Genomic DNA, 26,575 nt, shown 5'->3' on the forward strand with positions numbered 1-26,575 from the left:
ACAAACTGAGGAGATCGTTCATTTTTCTTTTCTTATTGTAGCATTGTTTTCTTACTCGCTCTTATGTTTCCACCTGTCATGCTGCGGGAAATGAGAATTTCTCTTCGGAGATCAATAAAATATCTATCTATCTATCTATCTATCTATCTATCTATCTATCTATCTATCTATCTATCTATCTATCTATCTATTTTATTCATGCTCCTTTACTAGAGAAATACAATTTTAGTAATCTCATCTATACAAATTGTAAAGACAAAACTGGAAAGATATATCAAACATCTGAGTCTCGAATGACTGCTATGACTTTTGAGGAGAACAGATTCAGGGATGCACTATTTATTCTGGTGCGCATTTACAGATGTGTTTCAGTGGAATAATCTAAAACATGTATGAGAAAGTGATATCTTGAACTCATATACTATAACTGGTTAGTGCAGAACTAGAGAGAACTATGTGAATTGTGTGGTTTTTATATTTTATTTCTCAATTCGTAATTTGTTCCTTTAATTTACTTTGGTTCAGAGATGGACATATTATTTTCTTTGACCCAAACCAAAGACCAAGATGATGTCAGAAAGTAAAAGCGAAGCCTTATACAACCAGAAGATGGGGGTGTTTGTCCTTTAGTGTCGAACCAAACAGTCGGCATTTCTTGTCTTGATGACTTTTGTCATCTATAAACTTCAAAACAGTTGGACTTCAAATGGCGACTTCACTGGAGAAACGTGTGGAATAACCGTGGGAGAATGAGAGCGACCCTGCGAACCGTTATAAGCGTTGAGCCGATAAAAAAAAAATGTCGACGCCCCTCCCCTTTTATGTGTCTGCTCCTCTGCTGAAGGAGAACCGCAGGTCTACCGTTCCAGCCGCGCAGACATGATGCCTTGTCCATCCTTGGGACTGACTCGGACTCCGGATCCCCAGTAAGCGGTGGCCTGGTTTTCTGCGGCGGAGTCACCGTGAACCGACCCGCGGATCAGTTGAGCGCGGCGAAGCCTCCAGACGAGCCGCGATGAGACGCATAACGGGCAAGGCGAAGGATGAAACTTTGATCGAGCTACAGAGCGCCGGAGACTCTCACACCGCCGGTAATCTGGTTGCTTTTCAAGCGTTTTGCATTTGGATTTTGTTGTGTGGTGAAGGAGCAAAAGTAGACTCAATCATAAACAAAGAGTCGGTGACTTGTAGCTTTCAACAATGGTACTGTGAATCGTCTCATTCAGTCTTCATTGTTTATGCGACTTGACAGCGCTCAGGTGGATTCAACTTCAACAAAGGGTTAAGTGTGTGTGTGTGGTGTTCCGGTTATTAAGGGTAGGTCTGTCTCATGACGCTTGAAGGCCAACTGTGTATTAATTGTGTGGATCACATGACAGTGGTGTTGCGCTTTAAACACATGGGGAATTTTCCCCCTCAAAAAATCTGTTGCCAATTTTCAGGAACTGAGGAGAAGTGTAGACAGACAGTCTGACCTTTGAACTCATACCCTCAGTATCACCATAGCATTCGATGGGACACGTCCTGCATTTACACTGACCTCTGTATAAAAAGTGTAACCCTCATATGAGGTGCCAAAACTCTTAAACTGCTCCTCAAAATCTTGTGCAAGGTGAGGTATGACTTCCACAAGATGAACTTCTGAAAGTCCATCCGTGCTCAGTGGTGACCCCACCCATCCCACGGATTCTGAGACCTTGGTTTAACTGAACCAAGTGATCTAATGGAACAGTCTTGGTTTCACTATACCGGGCCCAGAATCTCTAATTGTTATACAGGTGTAACTTGGTCAGGAAAATCTTCCCTCACTAGTCAGTCTGGTCTGATGTGTGACCAGATGTGTGGCCAGGGATGCCCCTTCTAAAAGCCACCCAATATCAAGGTGTTGCAGAGTCCAGAGAGGGCAAGATCCTTGCATGTAGCCTGAGCAGAGCAGGGCTGAGATCACAACTCTAGACTCACGTTTAAGCACTGATGTTTGAGGAACTGCTCTCAGTTGTGCGTCTTTGAATCCCGACAACATTCACCTACACTTACCTCGCATTATCAGTCGGAAATTCATCCTCAGGACACAATGAGTGCACTGGGATAAAGTGGGACCATTAAGGCGTTTTCTGAGCTTCATAAATCGTGATGCCTCTCAGTCAACCACGTTGTATTTGTGGTTGAAGACCGAACCCGTTTGAGACGTGATAAACAAGTGCTACCTCAATGCTTTTAGCCGTTAAAGCTGACAAAAATAAATAGGTTTGCCGATACTACTTACACTTAGTTTCACAGGACATGTCGAGGGAAAACTTCCCTGCTTCCCCATGTGTCGCAGGGGACGAGGAGCGAGTGGACAATATTAAGACTCTTCATTTCGCTAGGTTGCTCTCTTCAACTGTGATGGATGTTCACAGCAGTGAGGCCTGAACGCTTATGTGTGTTTGTTTGTATGGTGAACAAAGTGTAAGTGAACAAGGATAACGTAAACCAAACAAACAGGCTGTTTGAACACCAGACTTGTCAAACTTGTAGAACTTAAGCGGTTGATTGTGTTTGTCACTACAAGGGAATGAAGAATTCTGACCACTCATCTCAGATGTCACTCCAGGCCAGGCTGCCAGATGGACTTCTTATGCTGGATAAATGAATGTTTGTCTGGACGCAGAGTGAAAGCTCCCACTTGCAGTGCAGAACAATGCATTATGGATGTGGCAGCCTCAGAACCCACAGCAAATACATTGTGTAGCAGTAATGAAGCAGATGCAGATACTGGTTTTAGATGTTAAACAGAGACTTATTTTCATGATCTTATAGCAGTTATATTTTTGGCTGTGATCTAGAGCTAAAGCTAGTTTTATGTCCTCATCTTGCTCAACCCCTAGTGCCCCGTTTGTTTAGCTGGTTCTTGCTGCTAAAATGCTCCCTCAGGAGGCTGTTCACCACCTTGTAGTTCCTCCTTTTGGCTTGAGATATGCTCCTGCTCCTCACTCTGCCCCTGCGCGAGTCCTCATGTTCCTGCTCTGCACTGATCAAATGTGTCCGTGTGACTGATGCCTGCCAAGTAGCTGAATTAGCTCCATCCACAGACGGAATTTCAGTGAGTGCTGCGACTGAAACAGTGACTTTCCTTTGTTGATTGATGCACTTGTCTTGTGTTCTCAGTCTGGATTTGGTGATGATCCTCGGTGATCAGTAACATTTGGAGTTGTTCAGAGCCAACATTCTAATAGCTTTTATGTCTAATAGCTAATGATGATGGCGATTGGCTTTGGGTCCATTAAGGCACAATATGTGGTATCAGTGAACAAGACTGGGAAAATTCTGAACGAAACTTCATGGGTTAGAAGACATGGCACAGTTAAACTCGGGAATTTGCTTTTGGCTTTACGGGAATGAGCAGTCTCTGGTTCATGCAATGGTGTGTGTCTATATATATATATATATATATATATATATAATATATATATATATATATATATATATATATATATATATACACACCTTGCATTGCTTTGCTGTTGTTTGTTGTTTTGGATTATTTCGGATAGTTATGTTTAGAATCGGAGGCTAGGGAAAGCATTATGTCAATGAGAGGACCTCACAAAAATAGAGATTCCAACATGTGTGTGAGTTTATTTGTTTTTAAATAATTATAAAAATAAATAAACTGTTAAAAACAAACAAAAAGCAATGTCAGAGACGATGGCTCTAAACACAGTATGTTTTATTTTGGATGAAAAGTGGTCATTCGGGAGCACCCCTTGTGTGTCCACACCAGGGGCTGAATTGAAACCTAAAGCTTATACATGCATCCCTTTTTAACTAGAGCCAACACCTCTCCCATTTAGCTGAATGGTAAACTGCATCTTATTATGGAAAACAGGATTAGCTCAAACATGCTCCTGAGGGGAACGTGTGCTTACTGCAAGAAATTGTGAATCTCACTTTTATGTAGGATTAGAACAGCAAATGCAACATGAACAGCTTGAAATTTCATTTTCCCACCTGGCAAATTTGAGTGATTTCCAGGCCTTTAAGAGACTTTCTCCTCCTCGTGTCATCATCCACCCCAATCTACATTGACTATACATTTATTTTACTAGTCTAGAGAGCAAACACATGGCTGTTTAAATGCTAACTAAGAAGAGCATATAAAGAACAAGTTGAGTTACCAACATATATACAGTGTAGTGTGTTGTTTGTGTTGAAATCCTTAGAAGGCACATTTTCTTTTTTCTATCTCAGATAGGACCAGATCAATAGATCAATTGTTTGTTAGATATAATCCAGTACCTTTTTTTAATCAGCTCAGTCAAATCAATATTTGCCAACCATTTTGTTTGTACATTTATCAGGAAGCCACACGCAGAGATGCCCACACGCGTTCATCATCTGACCACAGTTGAAGTCCACACAAGCTCAGAGAGGATGCAAACTCTGCACAGAAGTGGTGCGAGCTCGGGACAGACTCTCGTCACCGCTCAGCCTTATTAAGTTCATTAGCCGAGCGAGTCCAGTTTCAATAGACTCAGAATCATTGGAGTGCAAATAGGAGACTCAGAATCATTCGGTGTCAGTTGAGAAAGTGCTTCACTGTGAGGGACCAGGTTTAGGGTTCCTGCTTTGTTGACGGTGTTATCAGGAGGTGGCCATGTGTGCGAGGTCTTTCCTCACGTTGTTGTTTGTTTGGTGACAGTCTGGCGCTTGTCACTGCAGCTCTTTTGACATCCATTTATAGACTCCACTATCTCTATTTAACAGTGAAGAACAGCGGCACATGCGAGGATTCCTTACCTCCAAATACACATTGGTTTAGCAGTAAAACAGGTTGAAAAATGTTCTATTTGTATTGACAGCTTCTGCACCAGACCTTTTCCTCTAATACTCTTGACTTCCATGAGACATTCAACAATCGCTTAATGCGGTCATATTGGTGAAGCAGACGCTGCTTGGGCCCATAATGCTGACACGTAACCTTAATCTTTTATAAGGCTCCATTAAGGAATATTTCCCCATCTGGATCTGACTCTGCAATCTGCAGCCGTCACCATGAAGTCTTCTCCTCAGTCGGAGGTGAAGCAGAGCCGGGCGGTTGCTATGGTAACAGGCAGTGTAATACTATTACTGGTGGAAGGAGCCATGATATCAAACACAACAGGGACATTTGTGGACCAAGGCAATACCGAAGAGGAGAAATAAAGGTCGAACAAAAGTTAAATCTAATTTGTCTGTTTTCCAAATGCATTTTTAAAATAAAAATCAAATACATGTGTACATATTTATACAGTGAGTGAGTGCCCACAGTAGTGGGTCTCAACTTGTCTGTTTTGGGCTCAGTCAACACCCCTAGATGACAAACACGACCCTAAAGATTTTTACTTAATTCAGATCATGTTTAAGAACATGGGCTTGTTTGAACTTGAGAGTTTAATAAAATGAAAGCCTGCTAAATTTGACCCTTGAAAATGAAACATAACCTAAACAAAGTGGATTTGATACAGTATCTTGATATCAATAGTCAATACAATCTTCAAGATATTCAATATATGATTTCATTTCTTTCTTAAAAAATAACACTTTTAGGAACTTCAAAAACGATGAAAATGAAAAGAAAACCTTTTTTTAAAGATAATCTCACTTCACTTGTGCAACCACAGCACAACTAGAGGCAAAATGAGTGACGGGTGCTTGATCAAGCTTTGTTTCTTGTTGTTATCCAAACAACACTGGCTGTGACTTCTAAGTTTCATTGCAGGTCGACCTCTCTGTTTCACTCTGTAACTTTAAACAAGTTTGAGTCCAGTGAACAAGATGAAGGCAAACAAACCGTGGCTAGTCTAAAGACAAAACAGGCACCAGCTTGACTAACATCACTCATCTGTTTAATGCAGTGAGGTAAATGATGGACGAGAACATTACTGAGCTGTCAGATTTTATCAAGCCGGCTGTGCTACATGCAGATTAGTATTGATACCATGGCAAAAAGCGTCATAACTAGATACAGCAGTTTTTGTTTTCAAAGTATGGATGTTTTTGAGGCATGTCAGAGCCAAAGACGACATGCATCACAGGGCTAACATGCCGTTTCATTTCAAACCTCGACAGAAACTCATGAGGAAAGGTTTATTTTACTGTTTAATAGTTGGCTGAAGTCTAAATGCATCGCTAAATAAGCCCACTCAATTTATGTAAATTGTAAACTGTTCCCACGAGGTTGGAAGCATGGAATTGTCCAAAATGTTTTGGTGTCCTGAAGCACTCAAAGTTCCTTTCACTGGAACTAAGGGGCCAAGCCCAACTCCTGAAAAACAACCCCACACTATAATTCCTCCTCCACCAAATTTTGCACACTTGCAGTCCAAAATATACCGTTATCCTGGCAGCCTCCAAACCCAGACTGATCCATCAGGTTGCCAGGTGGAAAAGCGTGGTTCATCACTCCAGAGAAGGCGTCTCCACTGCTCTATAGTCCAGTGGCGGCTGCTTTACGCCACTGCATCCGGGACTTTCCATTGGACTTGTATGGCTGTTGGATGCAGCTGCTCAGCCATGGAAAGCCATTCCATGAAGCTCTCTGTGTACTGTACTCAGGCTAATCTGAAGGCCAAATGAAGTTAGGAGCTCTGTAGCAATTGACTGAGCTGACAATCGCGACCTCTTTGCAGTATGCGCCTCAGCATTCACTGACCCCTCTCGGTCAGTTCACATGGCCGACCACTTGCTGTTCTTCCCAAACTCTTCCATGTTCTTATAACAAAGCTGCCACTTGACTGTGGAATATTCAGGAGCGAGGAAATTTCACGGCTGGATTTGTTGCACAGGTGGCATCTGATGACAGTTCCTCACTGGAATTCACTGAGATCCTGAGAGCGGCCCATTCTTTCACAAATGTTGTCAAAACAGTCTGCAGGCCTCGGTGCTTGATTCTGTACACCGGTGGCCAGGCCAAGTGACTGGGACACTTGATTCTCATCATTTGGATGGGTGAGAAAATACTTCTGGTATTATATTGTCGTCGCAATCCTAAGGAATGTCGTGACACATTTTGCTCATGTGGTGCAGCCTCCTGTGCTGCAGCTTGTGGTTAGCTGTCCAATGTTTGGGCAGCTGCTGCAGCCTGATAATAGTGCTGTGAATATATGAACCACCAAGTCTGACTTCGTGTCAGGAAAGATAAGCGCTTCAGAATGACAAGTAATAAAACAACGTTTTTCATTTAACCTGCATCTGAACTTTCAGTAAAAAAGTTCTTTGTAAACACTGTATATTCTCGACCTCAGACCCTGGGGTGTGTTCTGCTTCATGAATAGTGATAGAACATAGAACAATAGAACATTTGACCTCTTTAAAAAAACCTAAAAAAAAACAAATCAAACCTAGAAATAAAGGAAACCATCAGCCTGAGGATTTTCCCAAAAGTTACAACTTGAGATAAGTCTAAGTATTTGAAGCCCAGAGTGTTTTACTGCAATCATTTCATTTTTAAGGAAAGACCTTCAAGGACAGCTAGTATTGACACCTGTAGCGTCACTACCACAGTAACTACCATATTCTTCTTCAGTGTCGTTGCTCCAAGGCTACGAGAGGAAAGAATGAGTGGTGTTTCAATACAGTACTCAATAATTCAGTTACTGTGTAAACAATTCATAAGAGCTCCAGACTAAGGTCAGCTGGGAGCTTTTTTTAGGTTCCTGAATGACCTCAAAGCAAGAATCACACTTGCGTCTGGACTTATTCCTCGATCTGAATTTGGTAAAGTGATTGTCTGAATGAGATGTGTTGCTCATGCAGCAAACATTTAGTCAGAACTCTGTGCAGTGCCATAAAGCCGAGCATTCAGTATGTAGCTGGAAGTGTTGAGAAGGAGTCTCTTCTGCTGCACCACTATCTTGATCCATTTCTAAACAAACTACTGGAGGTTACCAAGCAACTAGTAGGGCTGCACCGATCGATCAAGGGACAAACATATGCCGATTTTTTTATTATTTACTTGGAGTGTATTGTTTTGGACCGGCAGCCGAGTTGTTTAAGAGGTGCGCAGCATCATCAGTATCAGCACCAAAGTGCGCAACTGGACCCAGATATGTTGTAAGGTATTAAACAAATGACCTTTACACTGTAGGTTTGATCTGTTCAATGTTCATTGCAAAGGGAATAATATCTATTTATTTAAGCTTCAGCACTTTTTTACCTTGAGCACAGTTCAGGAGAAAAAAAAAACAGCAAAAATTGGTACCGGCCTGTTTGTACATTCAAAAAAGAAAAGCAAAATCAACCAAAAAAATGGCGACTAATACATTTTTCCATATATTCTCATTTGCATTTTATTTGATATAGTTGGTTTGCATTACTTTGTTTTCAAGCTCTTCCTGATGATGGCAGCAGCAAACAGCTTCAGTTGTGGAGAGTGGCCACGAGGGAGGATTCATGTTTGCTACAAAGTAATTTACTTCATCTCACATCTGGAGTAAACACAAAAAATCAGCCCTGGCACAGTGAAACGATTGGGTCGGGTGTACACATCGATGCAATGTCTGTGGTCCAATGTAAACGCAGCAATTCAGTCTTACACATATCAGTATTGCCATTTACATGGTGAAAAAACAAGCTGTAAATGGGTATCAGACAGACACATAATGATTGTTTGCAATTGTGCATTAAGATGTACAGGTTGGTCTTTTACCTTTGTCTCTATTTTGTATAACTACAGCATATATCCCATCAAAAAAGGATATTTTCACTCAGTGCCACCACATGCAAGGCAATGCATGTTTCTTTAAATCAATCTAAAGCCAAAGTACAGCAAGTGAGCCCATCATTTTGTTATATTCCTACACCTCCACTTATTTTGGCTGTCCTCCTGCAGCTGCTTACAGTATACGTACATGATATTTAAGATCTAACCTTACGCATTTCTTTCCCTTGCGGACGGCCCTGCAGTGCTGGCAGCATATACCATTAACCTGCAACCAGGTACGGACAGAACGGAGGGCCTTTCTGTGACGCCTGTCTGTCCATCCTTCAGTGTATGTCACATTTATGCTTCTGAGTGCAAGTGCTAAATCCATGGACGTCGTGCATGTGACAGCTTCTGCCATATCAGCAGTGTCCAGCTGCCCGTAAGGAACTCTGTGTTGATGGCTGCAAAAATGCATCATCACATACCCATGCTGTGTAGCAAGGCATGCGAATGAGTCCATGATCTGTGAGCAGATATATGTGTATCTGTTGAAGCGTATAATAAAGCCTATGTGTGTTTTCAGGCCAAGAGCTTCATCTGACATGGTTTTTCATGTGCATGGTTCTCCAGCCTTTTGCTCAATGCACAGTGTGTTTCATGGTAAAGGCCACCGTGGATCAGCCGGTGAAACACACTTCAGCCCAGTGGTGAATAGTGCACGGATTATTTTGAGAAGAGGCAGAGCAATGTCGTTATCAGGAGTGGAGTAGATATTATGTCTGACTGGCCACCACACACTTTGACTTGCTATATTAGTAACCTGTTGTCGTTGCCATTGAAGATAGTTGAGTGAGACTCAGGACAAAGTGAATGAAGTGTGCGAATCAAAGTGAATTTCTCTTTTGCATCCTGATGCATTGGTTTCTTTTATTCCTCTTATGAAGCGTCGTTCTGCTTGTGTTATATTTTCATTTCCATTTCACATGCTAAAGATCTGTGGATTTGCTGTTTGGGTCTGGTTATTGACGCCGGCGGTGATTTACTCTGGGGGCTGGTCAGTGCTTCGCAAACCTTATTCCATTTGGTTTTAGATCAATAATATTGACAAACCAGGGGGCTGCCCTTTTTTAGCTGTCGCCGGTGTCACAAACATCTTGAGCAGTAAAACGTACGGTCTCTTATAGCTGTGTTAACTGGACTGTGGCAGCCTGTTTAAATTTTACTTATAGTCTAGTCTCGTTCAACTGTCACTTTAGTTTTAGTCATGTCCAGTTTTAGCCTTATTTTCGCTAAGCTATGCAGGTATTCCACCAGCACTTCCTGTTGAAGATCTATTTGACAGTAGTAAGGATAAAATATGAAATTATTTATCATGGGTTTTAATTTATTTTCCTTCTTAAAAAGAGTTTAGTTCAATCCCACATCACACGTACAGCAACAACTCTTTCAGTATTACTTCAAAAGAATCCCTTCCCTGAGCTGGTGGAGAAATGACGATGTAATGAACATCCTGTCTTGTCTGGCTTTTATTTGGCGACAATCGTAAAGCATGTGTTAAGTTACTGTGATCGTCGCAGCATTTTTGTTTTGTTGACGAAAGCAACATTAGTGTTAACACAGATATCTTATCCTTCATTTCATTTTGCCCTTGCTTTGATAGATATTCATGATCAATTCTCTGTGATCCTTTATCTGTCTTCGCAAACTGGGTTGCTGATCTTGTGACTGCAGGGTTTTGCCACATCCTAACAAGACAGCAAAACAAGTGATCTCTATTTAGAGACAAACTCTCACGTGATCTCACGCTTCATGGTGGTGGAGGCGGACGGTTTTCGGTGTTTTGCGAGGAAAAATCCCAAAAGAAACCTCATTAGTCTGTTGCATCATGGCCGCTGTTGTTATTGTCACCAATACAGTAAATGTCAATTGGTGTTGGGGGGGGTTTGCTGCCCCGCCACAAAAAATCTTGGCGGAAACCATGGACTGATGTGTCACGTGTCTGTATCTCAGACTTTCTGTTGCTGAACATATAGCACTGGACCGTCTAAAGGGTCATTTTGTGTTCACCTAGAGGGAAATGGATTTAACAGATGCCTTCTGTTTACTTAAGCAAACTCTGTGCTCTGGCGGGGGGGTAAGCAAATACGCCAGCTAAAAAAAGTTACTGACTAAAACAGTCAGTGTGGTTCCTCATGAGTCCAGTGGAAAACTGCAGAAGGATTTGGAATGCTGGGACTTCTCTTCTCTCACTGGTATGATAGCGACGGTCATTCCTCAGTACAGTGTCTCCAATGAGCTTCACTGGGCTTTGTCCTTTGTCTTTTCTCATTGGGTCATGACTCCCTCTGTTGGATCCTTGTGGTCCAATCATAGGTGACTGAGATGTGGCGATGCAAGGGGGAGCTCAGGCTCCTCCCTCACTTGCGTCTTCACACACATGCAGTGCATCCTCCCCCACAGGAAGTGGCACTTTCCCACCATCCAGGAATAAAAGAGGCTGCCTGGGAGTGAGGCTGTGCCTAACAAGCACATTCCCTCTGCCAGCCAGGGAGAGGGAGAAAGCCTCCCTGCAGGAATGTGTTGTTCTAGTCAGGACCCTGTGCGTTTGAGTTTCACTGCTTCGTCCTCGCTGATTAAACAATTGCAAGCATGTGTTTCTTGTTACCCAACAGGACCTTGGCACTGGCTGAAGCCATTTCTCTGCTCGTCCTCGTTCATATGGTGTGTGAGGTAAAAAGCAGGAGGGACTTTGATCGGTTTTAAACAATCTGCACTGTTGACCACAGGGAGATAATGAATCCAAAATGACCTTTGTTTTATTTGTTGTTTGTTGTTTACCGGGTGCCACTGTAAACACTGGCTTTCTTAAGATCACAGCATATTTGAAACTCAGTGCGTTGACACGGCTGTGGTCAGGATTTTGCCTTTCAAAGGCCGTTTAGACTAAGAGTAAGGCGAACTCATCCTGCCTCTTCCCACATTCTTTCGGTCATCCAGGCCTATTTCTGCCATTTATCCACATTTAAACCAACTCTGGGTCACAGGATTCAAAGGGAAACATGAAAAGTACTCATCACAAACAAATGTCTACATAATAATTGTAACTACTAGTATTGTGGACACGCACAGTCTTTGGTGTCCCACTTCAGATTTTCCACTTATTGTCATTGAATTTAAACCATAATTTCTCACAATGTCATGACTCGAGAGAGCTAAAAATTGTATTAATATGTCTCGTAGTTATGCTGACAGGAGTCTTCTTATTCTGTCGGATTATCTTTTGAATGCTGGACATTTCATTTCTAAATTTACCTGCTGTTCATGTCAGCTAAGATTTCTCCCAGTCAACTCATTTGATTCATCAGAAAAGATAAGAGCAGATTATTGTTGTTTGAAATAGCTGCCAGGAAAAACGTCTGTGTGGCAAAACTGCATGTACCTTTACGACTGCACCTGGTTTACAGTGTCATCAATGTATCTGGAGAGTTAAGCATAACAGCGCAGAAAGAGGCCAGGATTGGGGAGGGATCTCATCATCCGGATTATCACTAATCTTCTCACCAGGAAACAGATGGAACTCCTACTGAGAAGGAGAGGAGATGTCCACACTACTGTGCGGTGAGAGAGTATCAGGTGTGCCGTGGGAAACGATCCACTCTCACCTCATTTGTCCGGAGATAGAGGTGGGCGATATGATGATATTAAACCATGAACAATTAGACCGTGTGGACGATCTACCAACGTGAGGAGATCACTTGGATTCAGTCACATTCTTTCTCTACACTATAGATCTATGCTGATGCGTTGACTTATCCAACACTTGCATCAGCTCTGTGGATGGTGCTCCTCTTCCCTCACACTCACAGCGAAGATGCCGGTCAAATGCACAACCTCCAGCTGTTTTTAAACCTGATGCGCCTCTAACTAGAACACACACCTTCACGACAGAACGGTGGAGGGAGTGATTTGTCGGACCCGCAACACCAAAAACTGTCTGCACTACAGGGCTAATGGCTAACTTCAAAACTTTATTGACACTCGTAAAGTGTGTGTGCGTGTGAACTTGTTTATCCTACTTTGTAAGCACAGCAATTCTTGGCAAAACACTGATCATTTGACTTTGTAGGGACTTAACCCCACGAGGTTAGGCCTCAATTTGAGGATGAGCACTTCAAAATAACTAGTTCATTATAATTAGGTGGGGACATTTTGCTGGTCCCCACAACTTTAAGCCTCAATTTGAGGATTAAAACCAAAAAATAACTGGTCATTATACTTTTTTTTAGTGTGGGCCCTGGTTAAGGTTGGCCATTGGTTTTGGATGGTTAGGTTTAGGGTGAGAGTCTGGGGAAAGGGTTATGTCAATGAAATGTCCCCACAAAATGTAAGAACATTGACATGTGGTGTGTATGTGTTTGTGTTCTTTACTAATAAGATAAAAACAGCAGCAATTACAGTGTGACAGTTATATAAGACAGCTATAAAAAGTGTCATTCAGATATAAGCACAACTGAAATATACATAACAGTAACCCCGCTTCAACAATCTTTGCAATCCGTTGCACATGACAGGGCTTGGTACATGAATGTCTTCAGTGTGAATGCACTCTCACACCTGTAGAACTGGGTTGTTGGTGACCCTGTCGCCATAGTGACTGATGCTGTGTGGAAACAGAGGAGTGAGGGCAACCAGCTGGAGGAGTCTCTGAAGACGCTTTGTGAAGTGGCCTCCTGGTCGTCAGGTACACATCTTCCTGGAAGGCTATTATTGAAATAAGCAAATTATTTTGCAGCGTCACCACGTTGAAACCGCGAGCTGGTTTGACTGTACTGAGTAATCCACACGGCTATCAAGACGTGCATTTCAGTCCCTATTCAGAGGATAGACTCAGGTCTGGGGATTAGATTAGACTGCTTTTATGGATTGCAATTATTTAATGGTAGGTTAATAAGTTTAATTGAGCCAAATGCAGATTCATAATGTGTAAGGTTTGTTTTGTGGGGAAGATTATCAGCATATTAGAACAGAACGTCCATGAAGATTAGGATGGAAGGGAAAGAAAATTCCACTCCTGGAGTTTAAGATATTGTGTACACATTCAACTTATACTATTGAATATTCATGTGTTTAATCTTGAGTAATTATGAAACCTGTATTTAATCAGATGTTTTGGGGGTTTTTTATGGAGACCGACCCCCACCTAATGTTGTATTTTTCTAAATGAATTCATAAATAGTTGTGTTGTGCCCTTTTCATGTTCAGTTGTTCAAGTCTAATTTTCGATGCGATGGTTTTCTTTTCTCCGTTCCATCTCAGCTCATCATCTTCTGTGTAATAACATTACATTTTTCAGCACTGTATCGCTAACATATTTCCACGTCTTTCCATTTGCAGATGAAAATGGTGGAGTTGGCCTCAACTCATTGTCTGAGCAGCCCTCACTGCCTGGCAACTCAGAAGTAAGATCTAATGTGGTCCAGCAGCTTCTCTCATCTCACTGTGAATTTAGTTGCTTCTTTTTATTCATCAATTTGTCTGCAGCTCACACGTTATTAATGTAAAAAACCTGATACTCCCGACTGCTGATTCACGGGACCTGAAAGCCTCAAAGAGCTTCTGTCTCTCCGGTTACAGTGAGACGTAAAAATAAACTCAGCGCTCTCCTGGGTCATTAGCGGTTCAGTGAGAGGATTTTTCATTTTAATCTATTTGACTGATCGTGTTTTGTTTCAGTGATGCTGGAGCCCTGAGAACAGTTTCCATCTGTAATTCAGTTGTTTCATTAAACCAAAGCGTGGTGACATAATAAACCGTGTTAGCACAGCAGCAGCGGCCGTGGTGAGGCTGTCGGATGCCTGTCTCAGATAAGCTGGGTGTGGTTTAGATGCAGACATACTGGAGGTGACTTACTTAGCTTTGAAACCAAAAGCAAAAAGAAAGCTGTGCGACAGAGCAGCTGATGAACTTGGAGCCAAAAGCTAACATTAAATCATGGCACTAATCGAAATGTCGTCTGAATCCTGCAGCAAATCGAAGACAAAGGTCACGCAGCCGCCTTAGTCATATATAACGGCGGTGAGGTTTCGGGAGGAAGTGTGTACAGATTATCTTACTCATGAGAATAAATGCTTATTATTGTCCAAACTGAAACTGGTATTCTTGTCTTCGCGTATACAGACAGAAATACTACAGCCCAGCAAAGACACTGTTTTCTTCCGGGATGGTGTTCGGAGGATCGACTTCGTCTTGTCCTATGTGGACGACAAAGACGGAGAGAAGAAACAGGTACTGGAGCAATCGCTGACCGGATCACTCAGTGTTTTACAGACAGTTACACAACTCAGATTCAAAACAGGGACCTGAAAGAGGAAGTGAGATGATGGAAATATGTTTTTCACTGGAAAAAAAAGAAGAAAAATGGTTGATATTTTTAGCTTCGATAACTTTTGTACAAGAAGTCACTACGTTTTATTTGAATGGAGGTGGAGTCTTAAAGGTAGAAATGTGTATCTAGTAGGAACCCTATTGACAGAATGGCATAGCTCTGTAATTTTAATTTTAAACTATATTTATTTATTTTCAAATGTTATTTAATTTAGTTTTTTAATGTGCAAAAACTGAATAATAGTGATGGGATATCTGCCTTTAGCTGGTTGGTTGCTCTTAGCTGTACATCGAAGGACAAGCATGAAACTATGGCCGCTGCTTTACAAGCAGGACAAGCAAGCGCATTGAGATTGTTGATTTCATGATGATAACATCATGAATGTTCATTTCTCAATATAGAGTGATTTTCGATTGTGATTTTTGGATGGTGAAGAAACCACTCCCAAGATGCTCATCAAATCTACTGGACTTCTGGATAAGGAATAGTTTATTTCACTGTAAACAAGCCCAATGGAGTCGTCGCAGAGGCCGCTCTCATTTTTGTGGTTTGTGTGTTCATTCGCAGGAGAGGAGGAGATGCTTTGAGGCCAACCTGGAGAAGGTTGGACTGGAGCTGGAGACTGAGGACAAGTCGGTAAGATGAATGCTGCTGCCACCTAGTGGCGAATACGCAGAGGCGCAGCGTGCACGATCAGAATGTCATGTACTGCTTTATTTTCCCATAAAAACAATGGAAAACTGATTTCTTTATCTGTGTAGATATCCACATTACAGAGTGCTAGCATTGCTCTCCCCTCTGGAGAAGAATGTCCTGTGATTCATGCCATCTCCTCACGTTGTTCTGGGTGTCTGAGAGCTGATGCCTTTTGTTAGTCCCAGTCACCCTCTCAGAAAAAGGGGGCCGCACCTGTTTAACTCCAGTGATTTCAACCTGCTGACTCATCGTTCCCATGACTAGGAATCTAAAGACCACAAGACGTACTTCCTGAAGATCCACGCTCCCTGGGACGTCCTGGCCACGTATGCCGATGTGCTGAAGATCAAGGTTCCCTTTAAGGCCAGCGACATGCCGCACACCCACGACGCCGCGCTCAGCTGTCTGTCACATCCTTTCCGGCTCCCGGACCACATCATGAACCCCAAACCGGACTACTTCACCCACGCTTTTGACAAGAACAAGACCGACTTCTTCCTCATCAATGACAAAAGTACATTCTTCCCACCGTCGACGAGAAACAGAATTGTGAGTGCGCTTCACGCCATCCGTCGTCTCATTCGCTGCACCTTGATGAGTCACTCTTTTGGGCTGCCTTCAGGTGTTCTACATACTCGCTCGCTGTCCGTACTACAAAGAGGGCCGGAAAGACAAAGACAGGACTGGGATCAAGCGACTGCTGAGCAACGGGACCTACACAGCTGCCTTCCCCCTCCATGATGTGAGTAACTTCACCTCCATGGTGCTTTGGTTTAGGGTGAATTCCAGCTCCTTCCTTAGTCCTCATTCCTCAACCCTCGAGCTCAATCCTACCCCTCAACCTTAGCCCTCAAAACCAAGTGTTAAAATGGGACACCCCTTAAATACAGATACGTCCTGAGACTGTGGGGGGCAGCAGTGCGTAACAGCAGTGTTCAGTCTGTCTTTCACAAGGAGAAGAAGATTGACAAAAGATCGTAAAATGAAAGTAAATGTCATGCAACAATGGGGCAAATAATCCATAAAATAGGTGTAAACTAAGATAAAACAATCGTTTTCATAACATTTATATATGTATTAACAAACATAATACTTAAATCTGTAGCTGCAGTGCAAAGCATTGTGGGTAGTCTGGGTGTTCCTCAATCCTAAAGTAAGTGTCCGGCAAATCTCACAATTGAGGAAGATGCTTCACTCAATCTTGCCCCTCAACTGAACTTCCTGAGAATCAGGACAGTTTTTTTGAGGTTGAGGACTGAGGTTTAGGATTAAGGAAGGAACGTGAATTCACCCCAAGTCTCCAAGTCTACAGCAAGCTCAGTGACTTCCCATGATGCTCTGCAGCCCAGTCAACCAATCACAGTCGTTGGTTACTAAATTATGGAATTTTGTGAGCAACCAAGCTTCATGCTGAACTTACAGGTGTTTTGTTGACACTGAAGTGCTTCATTGTGCTATTTTCCTACTTCTACTTCGTTCCACTTCTCTTCTGTTCCCGCAGCACTGCACTGCTCAGCAGACTGGCTGTGGAGGCGGAGCCATGTTGTAGAGATCAGCGATTGGTTGAATAGACTGCAAAGCATCATGGGAACTGTTTAGGTTACTGTTACTGAGTTTGTTGAGAATGATGGGACCAATGCTCTGCTCTAAGACACATCAACGATTATAGTATTGACTGGATGTACTGGAATCTAGGAAGACACACAGTTTGTCATCACAGAACCATTCAGTGTCGCTGAATACCAATAGACATCTGGTGCGGTCGACCAGGCGCACAGTGATAAAGAATCTAACTTTATCACTGTCAAATATATGAAAAATTATAAATAAACTCTCTCTAAAGTTGACAGTCTTTACTTTCCGCATTCCCGACCCTGGGCTATATTCTTACTGATGTCATTTTTATTCACACAATATGTCGTGCAATAGAACCATTGTGTTGATATAAATTGACTCTCATGATTATGAGGATGAACAAACAGGGAATGTGTGATAATATTGAGTCACAAAATCATTTCTCTTATCGACCAGTGTCGTTATTGGAAAAGGGCCAGAGATGCTGGGTCTGAGAGCGAGCGTTTCAAGTTGTACAAAAACTGGGCCAGGTTCCTCTGCTTTTACAAAGAGCAGCCGCTCAACCTTATCAGGTGACCTGCACATTCACCGGCGAGAGTTCAGACAGCTCTGTTTCGCTGAACAACACATTTGTCTCCAGGAAGTATTACGGCGAAAAGATCGGGATCTACTTTGCCTGGTTGGGATTTTACACGGAAATGCTGTTCTTCGCTGCTCTCATGGGTCTGATCTGTTTCACCTACGGGGTCCTCAGCTACGACGACAACATATCCAGGTCAGTGGGTTTGTCGAGACCCCTCTCGCTTCCATACGTTACATCCACTTCAGTTATTGCACTTTAGCATTAAAATCATTTCTAAATAGCGAGTCATGGTCATGTTTTTGTGCATTTCACCTGAAATTCAGAAAAAAATGGCATTTAAATTTGAGTCTTTTAAAATTTCGTCTTTTAAATGAGTTATATTAGTTTTTCATTTGCCCTGTTGTTTGAATGAATGTCTGTTTGTCCTGTTATTTTTGTTGTCAGTAAGGAGATTTGTGATGCTGACATAGGCGGGAACATCTTCATGTGTCCACTCTGTGACAAAAAATGCCCTTTCTGGAAGCTCAACTCCACCTGCCTCTCATCCTGGGTAGGACATGACATCTAATCCTTGTTCTCTGTGGGTGGAGTGCTTGCTCGTGGACCAAAGAAAACTTGCTGCGTCAGCAATATTGCCATTATGTTGATGCCAGATGTCAATAACATTCTGTCTTCCAGCAATCCCATCTGTTTGATAACGAAGGGACGGTGTTCTTCGCCATGTTCATGGGCATCTGGGGTGAGATGTGTTTTGTATCGCTCTTAGCTTTAAAAAAAATGCTCTTTTTCAAAGCAACAATCTGTTTATTTTTATTTATTTTTATTTTTTTCATTTGAATTCCTGGGACGTACCTTGCAGTTACTCTGTTCTTGGAGTTTTGGAAGCGGCGCCAGGCCCGGCTGGAGTACGAATGGGACCTTGTGGACTTTGAGGAGGAGCAGCTACAACTTCAAATGAGACCTGAGTTTGAGATTCGATGCACCAACAGGAGACTCAACAAAATCACTCAGGTAATCCGAGTTATCCCGTAACGCTAGAGTTCTAACAGAGAGAGTTGGAAATGGTTTGTTGAAAAACATAGTTGACATTTACACTGGTTTATCTAACATGTTACTGTTGAATGGATACAAGGGCACCTTCCCCTTCAAGAAAAGAGAGCACAAGTGGTAGAAGGTGATAAAAGCAGGAGGTTTATTAGTATCACCTGGGACCATTTATAAACATTGTGAGATTACAGCCACTGACACGCTGCATTTAGACTAAACTCTATTGTTATATACGCATTTTAACTTTATGAAGTGCAAGCCTGTGTTCCAAGCAAACACTGTTCCGTGTCTATAGTTCAGTGAAGCATGAGAACCACAAAGAGCGAAAAATTACCATGTGCTATATTTACATTTCTCAAATAATCAGAATGACTCTTCTTTTCTTTGTTTTCATTGTAATGTATTTTTTAGGGGTGGGATTCGATAATTTTTTTTTTTTAATGAATTAATCTCAATTAATTGCAGTTTAATAGTGTAAGAATATTTGCCACAAGAAGCCACATTTTTCAATTTGAATTAATTTGGTATATTACTGAATCAAATGATGGACCCATACATACATTTAAACAACAATATATACAGTTTGACAATAGCACAATAAATCACGATGGTGACTATATTCAAATTTTTATATCACCTCATTTAAACTAAAGCTCTTTTAAAGTCTTGAAAATATTTGTATAAGAATTTAAATTTTTTATAGGAATTTCAAGTACATTCAGAATAGTGGAAACCCTGGCCATTGTGTAGTGAAAAACCTCCCTGAACAAAAGCAAACAGATGCTTTTGTTTGCTTTTGTTCAGGGATTCCTCCATGTTTGTTGTTGTTGTTATCATCCTAGCTGCATCAGTGTGATCAGTGGACCAGGAACTCCTGCACTTACAAAGGTTCCCTGTTGTCTGGAGAGCAAACTGTTCGTATTTTTATGTCTGAAATGTGTGTTCATGATGAAGGTGATGATGAATGGTGTGTATTTCCAGGAAATGGAGCCATATCTTCCAGTGACCAGCAAGTGTGCTCGCTTCTGCCTGTCCACTGCCACCGTGGTCTTCTGGGTAATTTCCTCGCTGTCTGAAACCAAGCAGATCCGTGTGTAGCAGCCCTGTTGAAGACTGTGCCTCTTTCAGATCTCCCTCATCGTGGCCTGTATCATCGGAGTCATCGCCTATAGACTGGCTGTGTTTGCTGCCTTTGCCAGTGTCATTAAAGACCCCATGAGAAGGATCCAGGTGGTGGGAAGATTCATCACCCCACAACTGGCGACGTCTGTCACTGCCTCCTGCATCAACTTTGTCATCATCATGATCCTCAACTTCTTCTACGAGAGGGTGGCCATCTGGATCACTGACATGGGTAAAGACCCGAATCCTGATCAGCTTTGGAGCCCAGTCTCATTTTCTGATTCCTTTCTCTTCCTTAGAAATCCCTAAAACTCACCTGGAGTACGAAAACCGACTGACCATGAAGATGTTTCTCTTCCAGTTTGTCAACTACTACTCCTCCTGTTTCTATGTCGCTTTCTTTAAGGGGAAGTTTGTGGGTTTCCCAGGAGACTACTCTTACATGTTTGGGACGAGCAAGTTGAGGAATGAGGAGGTACTTTGTCCAAGGGTTTCTCTATTGAACAACTGGCCTTCATGCTCACAAGACCTTCTGTGCTGCTCCAGTGTGACCCAGGAGGTTGTCTGATTGAGCTGACCACACAGTTGGTGATCGTCATGGTGGGAAAGCAGCTGTGTGGCAACATCCAAGAAGCACTTTTACCGTAAGAGAATCCATCTCACCATAGGATATTGGATAAGACAGTGTTTGAGGGTCATCGTTCTCATTGCAAGGATGAAAGCTTGTTTTTTATGTAATGAAATCTCTCACACTCAGAGTAGCTTTGCATGAAAACAAAAATGTAAATGCATTTAAATCCATCATCTCGCTTGCACCGTAGCTAACGGATGCTTAGAAAAACTTTGTAGATCCCCTTTAATGTAGCCATGTTTTGAGATTCCACGGTGACCTTGACCACTCTAGTTCAGAAGGTTAAGATTTATAAATCTGCTCTTTAACAAACTGCTTCCTGTGAATCAAACAAAAAGGATTCAAAACTACACCAGAAATGAAGAACATTTCAATTATTTTTTGTATTTTTATTTAGTTTTGACATTTTTTTTCACTTGATGTTGCAGGCATATGTGGATACTATAAAAACGGCTACATATTTTGGGGAAAAGGGGGCGCTAGTGAAGATGTCTAGCTATATAATATGGCATTTTATTTGTGTGTAGTTGTTCCAGAGCTGTGGGACAAGCAATTTAGGTGTTTCAAAATACAAATTACATCTTTAGAAAAAAAGAAAAAATCAAAAATACGTTCAACAAAGTTAAAATAATTATTGCTGTTATCCACTTGTGTCTCGTGACCTTGTTCTGCTAATCGTGAATTGTCTCTTAATAGTTACAATATTGTAGTAAATCATCATCGTTTTTCATTTCATGTGTGGCTTGCTAGGTTGATGCGGAACTGGTGGAACAGCAGAAAAGCCCGTCACAACCCTGAGATCCACTACAGCCGCTGGGAACAAGACCACGTTTTGCTGAACTTCACTCAGCTGGGCTTGTTCTACGAGTACCTGGAGATGGGTGAGGCAGCCGTGAGATCACTGTAGCGTCGCTGAGATGTTCGCTCGGGTGATTTTTCCCTCTCTTTCTCAGTGGTCCAGTTCGGTTTCATCACTCTGTTCGTGGCCTCCTTCCCTCTGGCACCGCTTCTGGCTCTTTTCAACAACATCCTGGAAATCAGAGTTGATGCCTGGAAGTTCACCACCCAGTTCAAGAGGCCGGTGGCATCAAAGGCCCGCAATATTGGAGCCTGGCAGGAAATCCTCAATGCAGTCGCTATCTTGTCTGTGGTCACCAATGTAAGTTGTGCTGCTACTTCTGCTGATACTTCCAGTACTGCTTTAGATTCTTCTAATCCTGCTACTACCTTCTCCCACATTTGTTCTGTGTACAACTACATCCTGTGGTACTACTGCACCAACTACTAGATCTACATGTACTACTGGATGCACTGTACTACTGTATGACTAAAACCAATGCTAATATTCCTTCTACATTGACTGCTACTTCTAACTTCTGCAATATTTATACCACTGGATCGATGACTGGTACTAGTTAACTGCTCACACGAGTCCAGTAACGATGAACTCTACTGTGCTGTGTGGTCAGGCCTTCATCATGGCCTTCACCTCGGACATGATTCCACGGATGGTCTACCTCTACGCCTACAGTAAAGATGCTTCCATGTGGGGCTACGTCAACAACAGTCTGTCTGTGTACAACATCTCACAGATCCCCAAGCAGCACATGCCAGAAGAGCCTCACAGCTTGTTCAATGTCTCCTCAGAAACCTGCAGGTATCCGTTTTTCACCTGACACATCCCACTTTTTCCTTTAACATACCGAGGAGTTTCACTCTCTCTTCAGTGGCAAGTGTCTCCCCACAAAAGCTCTGGTTGAAGACTTTGAATCATGTTACGTTCACGTTGTCATGACCCAAACTAAGCTTGTGTCGTGTATAGTACAGTACAGAAAGTTGAGATTTTTCTTTATTTTTACTATTTTCTGTATAATAGATACATACTGAAGACGTCAAAGATATGAAGCAGAATATGTTGAATTATGTAGCAAAAAAGATGTTATGTAATTATGTAGAAAAAAATGTCGAAATATGTTTCATATTTCAGATGACTCAAAAGTAGTCACCTTTTGCTTTGTTGGCAACGCTGCGAACCCTCCTCTGCCTTCTTCATGAGCTTCATGATGTGGTCACCTGCTGGAAAACCTGATCAGGTGACCACATCATGAAGCTCATCGCCAGAATACTAGGAGTCAGCAACGTAGTAATCACAGCAAAGGGTAGACGTTCTGAAGAATGTAAAATATAAAATGTGTTTTGAGTCATTACACACTTCTTTGTTTACTACATAGTTCCATATGTGTTCATTCACAGTTTTGATACCTTGAATGAGAATCTACCATGTAAATAGTGGTGGAAATTCAGAAAACACATTTGAATGAGAGGTGTGTCCAAACTTCTGGCCTGTACTGTGTTTTGTGTATTGTTTAGAATGAATGTCGATGAAACGTATTCTACCAACTGGTGAATCCACTGACGCACGCAGTGTTTTTTTTGCTTTTCTATAACCAGTTTTAAACACAAAATCACTCCATATTGTGTTGCTTCACTCTAAAAGCATCGTCCGTATTGCTGCATTGTGCTGATGATGTGTCCTGCACCGGACAGAAACCACTTTTGGTGTGAGTCCGAGGTTGTTCACCTGTCATCACAGGGCTTTTACATTCAATAGTTGTTTCTCACTGATCAGCAAATAGTGTGACATGAACAAAATGGTCTGGACAAGCTTGTTCAAAACACCCAAGTCTGTAGGATGGGTGGAGAGCTGAATGGATGGATGGACTGTTCATGGATGGCAGTTTTAATAAAGCATCTCAGCCGTGGAAGCTTTAGTAGCGACAATACAGTTTATGATCACAAGGGCTGTTGAAAATGATCGTTTTCTTGATGCAGACATGAACAAATCTGCGTCGATGCAATGGCGGAACATGATCTATTGTAATGATTCAATAATATGAAATAATGATGAAAGAATTGACTACGTTTTAGGCTCCGCAGGCTTCAACTTTCTAGTCCATGGACACCGACCTACTCATTTGTGACATGAACAACAGCTTTACAGCAGCTGACGGCAGCCCAGAGGGACCAAAATGCAGAAGACAAACAAGGAAGATGGTTGAGGAACAACCGATTAAAAACACTCCTGCTGTGCTGAAAGAGGAGAAGCTCATTTACCAAGTAGTTGGCACCGTGTGTAAGATATATTGCGTGGAAGTAGGCAGCTAATCTAAGAAACCATGTTAGCCGTTTCCTGCCAGAGATGCTAACGCCGGGAACTGCTGCTGGCGCAGTGCAACCAGCCAAAACCACAATATATATTTTTTTGTTATTACAAATACTGAGTCTGTTTCAGTCATGGCAAAACCTCAGGTAAAGACATGGGAGCCATGAAACGTTAGCATCTCACAGCCACTTCACAGAAAATCTTATACCTGCAGTGTGCAATGAAGGCAAAGCGGACCCAAGTGTAGAAAAGCGTTTTACAGGCTGTAACTAGACCGCAGTGGGTAATTTCTTTGTGTCTGTGAAATGAAGACGGGAACAGAAAATGAAGAGTTGAAATTAATCTCACTACTTGCTTCTCTCCATTGATGCAAAAGTGAATTCTCTGTTACAGAAAAATTCAGCATGTCAAGTGTTGCATGAATCGTGATATCGAATTGAATCGAATCGAATTGAATTATAGGCTGGAAAATGGAAATCTGGGGACAACTGAAGATACACAACCCTAATGATAAGAGTGAATAACTCTTGAAGTGTGGGGATATTTGTCATGTTTTCTCTTCATACTGGCCTCATATTGTGTCAGGATTCTTATGGAAAGCTAATACATGTTTTCGTCATCATTGACTTGCAGGTACAGGGACTACCGTTACCCTCCAGGCCACCAGAAGGAGTACACTCACACCATGCAGTTCTGGCACATCCTCGCTGCCAAAATGGCCTTCATCATTATTATGGAAGTGAGTTCTTCATGGTTGCACTTTATCCTCCTTCCTGTTCAGCTGCACTTCACAGCCTCACTGTGGCTTCTCTGCAGCACGTGGTTTTCGTGGTCAAGTTCTTCGTGGCGTGGATGATCCCGGACGTCCCCTCTGACGTGAAGGCGCGGATTAAAAGGGAACGCTACCTGATACAGGAGTACCTGCATAACTATGAAGTGGAGAAGCTGAAGCTGCAGCTGTCGGCCAGTTTCATCACGGAGCCCATCTCCGAACCCTCGCTGAGCACGGACTAGCATGCCACCTGGCATGTGGTTACATCCAAGTGTCTGTAGCAACTCCTTAACCTCTCTGCTCATCGTCATCATCACGCAAGGGCTTCTGTGAACCAAGAGCTGTTATCGTTTCTTTTTGAATGGGCATCATCATGTGTTTTCCTATATTAGGATTGTTTTGTTGAATCAGCTAAATAACCTTTCAGTGCCATGAAAGACTGTTCATAGAAAATATAACAGATTGGAAGAAAGAAAAACAAATATTTGTACCTGTGTTCTTGTCAAATCTCTTTGTGACTCTCTTTCTTATCGCTGCGTGAAACCGCACGGCAGAAATGTGCAGCTTGTGTTTGGTATGATGTCAGTTCCTGCATGGCGCTAATGGGCTGAACAGTTACTTTTTAAGTGACATTATGAGTGAATGCAAGTAACATAAAAATTACAGTCTTGGCCAAAATGATTCCTCTTCCTGCTGTAATAGAAAAAAAAACCTCCCCAAAACATTTGCTCTGTTGAGTTCGTGAGCGCCCCCTATAGCCGTCCTTCATTCATTTGATTGTTTTCTTTTTTTCCTCTGTTTTATTTTTATTTTTTCCTTCAGAAAATAAGCCATACAAGTAGATGTTGTTGCTGACTAGGAGCAACACGTGGTGACCCCGTAAACATTTTGAAATATTGGCTTTGTGCAAGCAAGCTAAAACTGAATTCATGTGTTTTTTCAGTGTTGTTAAAGTGTACACAATTTGAGAATACATGAAACAAAAGAAGATATATGCCAGGCCACGACTGCAGACCATGTAGAAGTAGTATAGAAGTTTGTTCAATAACATTCCAGTTTTTCAACATAAATACCAGTTATTTCTGATGCTAATATGCGACATGAGCCATGATGTTCAAAGAGAGAAGCTTGGAAGATGTGAACGTTTTATTTTGCCCTGCAGTTAATGGTGGACAAGTAGTGCAACTTGTATTTATCACTGTTGAACGTGGCTTCACATTTAGAGCCTGAACATTTCCTGAAGTGCATTTGAAGAGTTGTAGACGGCCGCTGCAGTAAAGTAATGAATGTGTCAAAGGTAAAGAGTTTTTGTTGTTTTGCTTTTGTACTGTGTTCGGGAATGTCCATAGCTGTTCGCTGCAATAACGCAAGTCTTAACATAGAAGTGTCTTCTTCCACCCCTATCTCAGGAATCGGCATCGTCTCGGCGCGTGACCATTTGGAGGCATGAGGCCGTGTGACTGACTAACCAATGCCTTTCATGCTTGCTTTTCCATGTGTTTGTACAGTCTGCGCAGATAAATGTCATTTCTCTGTGAGAGTAGCATGCTGTTATCATGAATGAATATACTGAGATGATGTCATTCTGATGGTATTTACAATAAATTATTCAACCGTACCAATGTGTTTTTTCCATTTCACTGCATCAACTGAAGCGCTGAGACTCAAGCGCTATGGCCAGGAAGTTTTTATAATGCACTTTGTTGACTCATCCGAAGAAACCTAAGTCAGCAGCACTTGGCTGAAGCATAAAGTCATGTTTTCATTTAACTAAGGAACGGTTAGGAACAGATTAGTTGCGTAGAACAAGGGTCAGCGTGTTCAGGATTGGGAGGGAAGCTGAACCATGAGGTGCACAGGAAACATTTTCAATTTTCTGCCTGTGGTAGTTTGACCTCTTGCACTTGAGCTTTGGTCCAGTCTCATACACACA

General features: G+C 42.1%; 1 protein-coding gene across 3 annotated transcripts; it reads left to right on the forward strand.

Annotated features, from left to right (window-relative positions):
* The first annotated feature begins 618 nt into the window (after positions 1-618).
* LOC128758622 (anoctamin-5-like) lies at positions 619-26,252 on the forward strand. 3 transcript variants are annotated; one of them, XM_053864762.1, is made up of 22 exons: positions 9,011-10,920; positions 11,341-11,398; positions 13,289-13,409; positions 14,063-14,127; positions 14,846-14,953; positions 15,621-15,689; positions 16,014-16,298; positions 16,372-16,491; positions 17,781-17,896; positions 17,965-18,099; positions 18,352-18,457; positions 18,586-18,646; positions 18,767-18,918; positions 19,936-20,010; positions 20,083-20,308; positions 20,376-20,551; positions 20,623-20,720; positions 21,458-21,588; positions 21,661-21,866; positions 22,177-22,364; positions 24,504-24,609; positions 24,687-26,252. In XM_053864762.1, exons 1-22 carry the CDS (start codon positions 10,895-10,897, stop codon positions 24,882-24,884), a joined length of 2,826 nt encoding a protein of 941 aa, XP_053720737.1. In that variant the 5' UTR covers positions 9,011-10,894; the 3' UTR covers positions 24,885-26,252. The 3 variants fall into 3 exon arrangements, with proteins under 3 accessions (XP_053720738.1, XP_053720740.1, XP_053720737.1); XM_053864763.1 differs by lacking the exons at positions 9,011-10,920; positions 11,341-11,398; positions 13,289-13,409 and adding exons at positions 619-1,091; positions 8,929-8,961; XM_053864765.1 differs by lacking the exons at positions 9,011-10,920; positions 11,341-11,398; positions 13,289-13,409 and adding an exon at positions 619-1,091.
* The last annotated feature ends 323 nt before the right edge of the window (positions 26,253-26,575 follow it).

The sequence above is a fragment of the Synchiropus splendidus genome, chromosome 5 (assembly GCF_027744825.2).
Source record: "Synchiropus splendidus isolate RoL2022-P1 chromosome 5, RoL_Sspl_1.0, whole genome shotgun sequence".
Classification (NCBI taxonomy): domain Eukaryota; kingdom Metazoa; phylum Chordata; class Actinopteri; order Syngnathiformes; family Callionymidae; genus Synchiropus; species Synchiropus splendidus.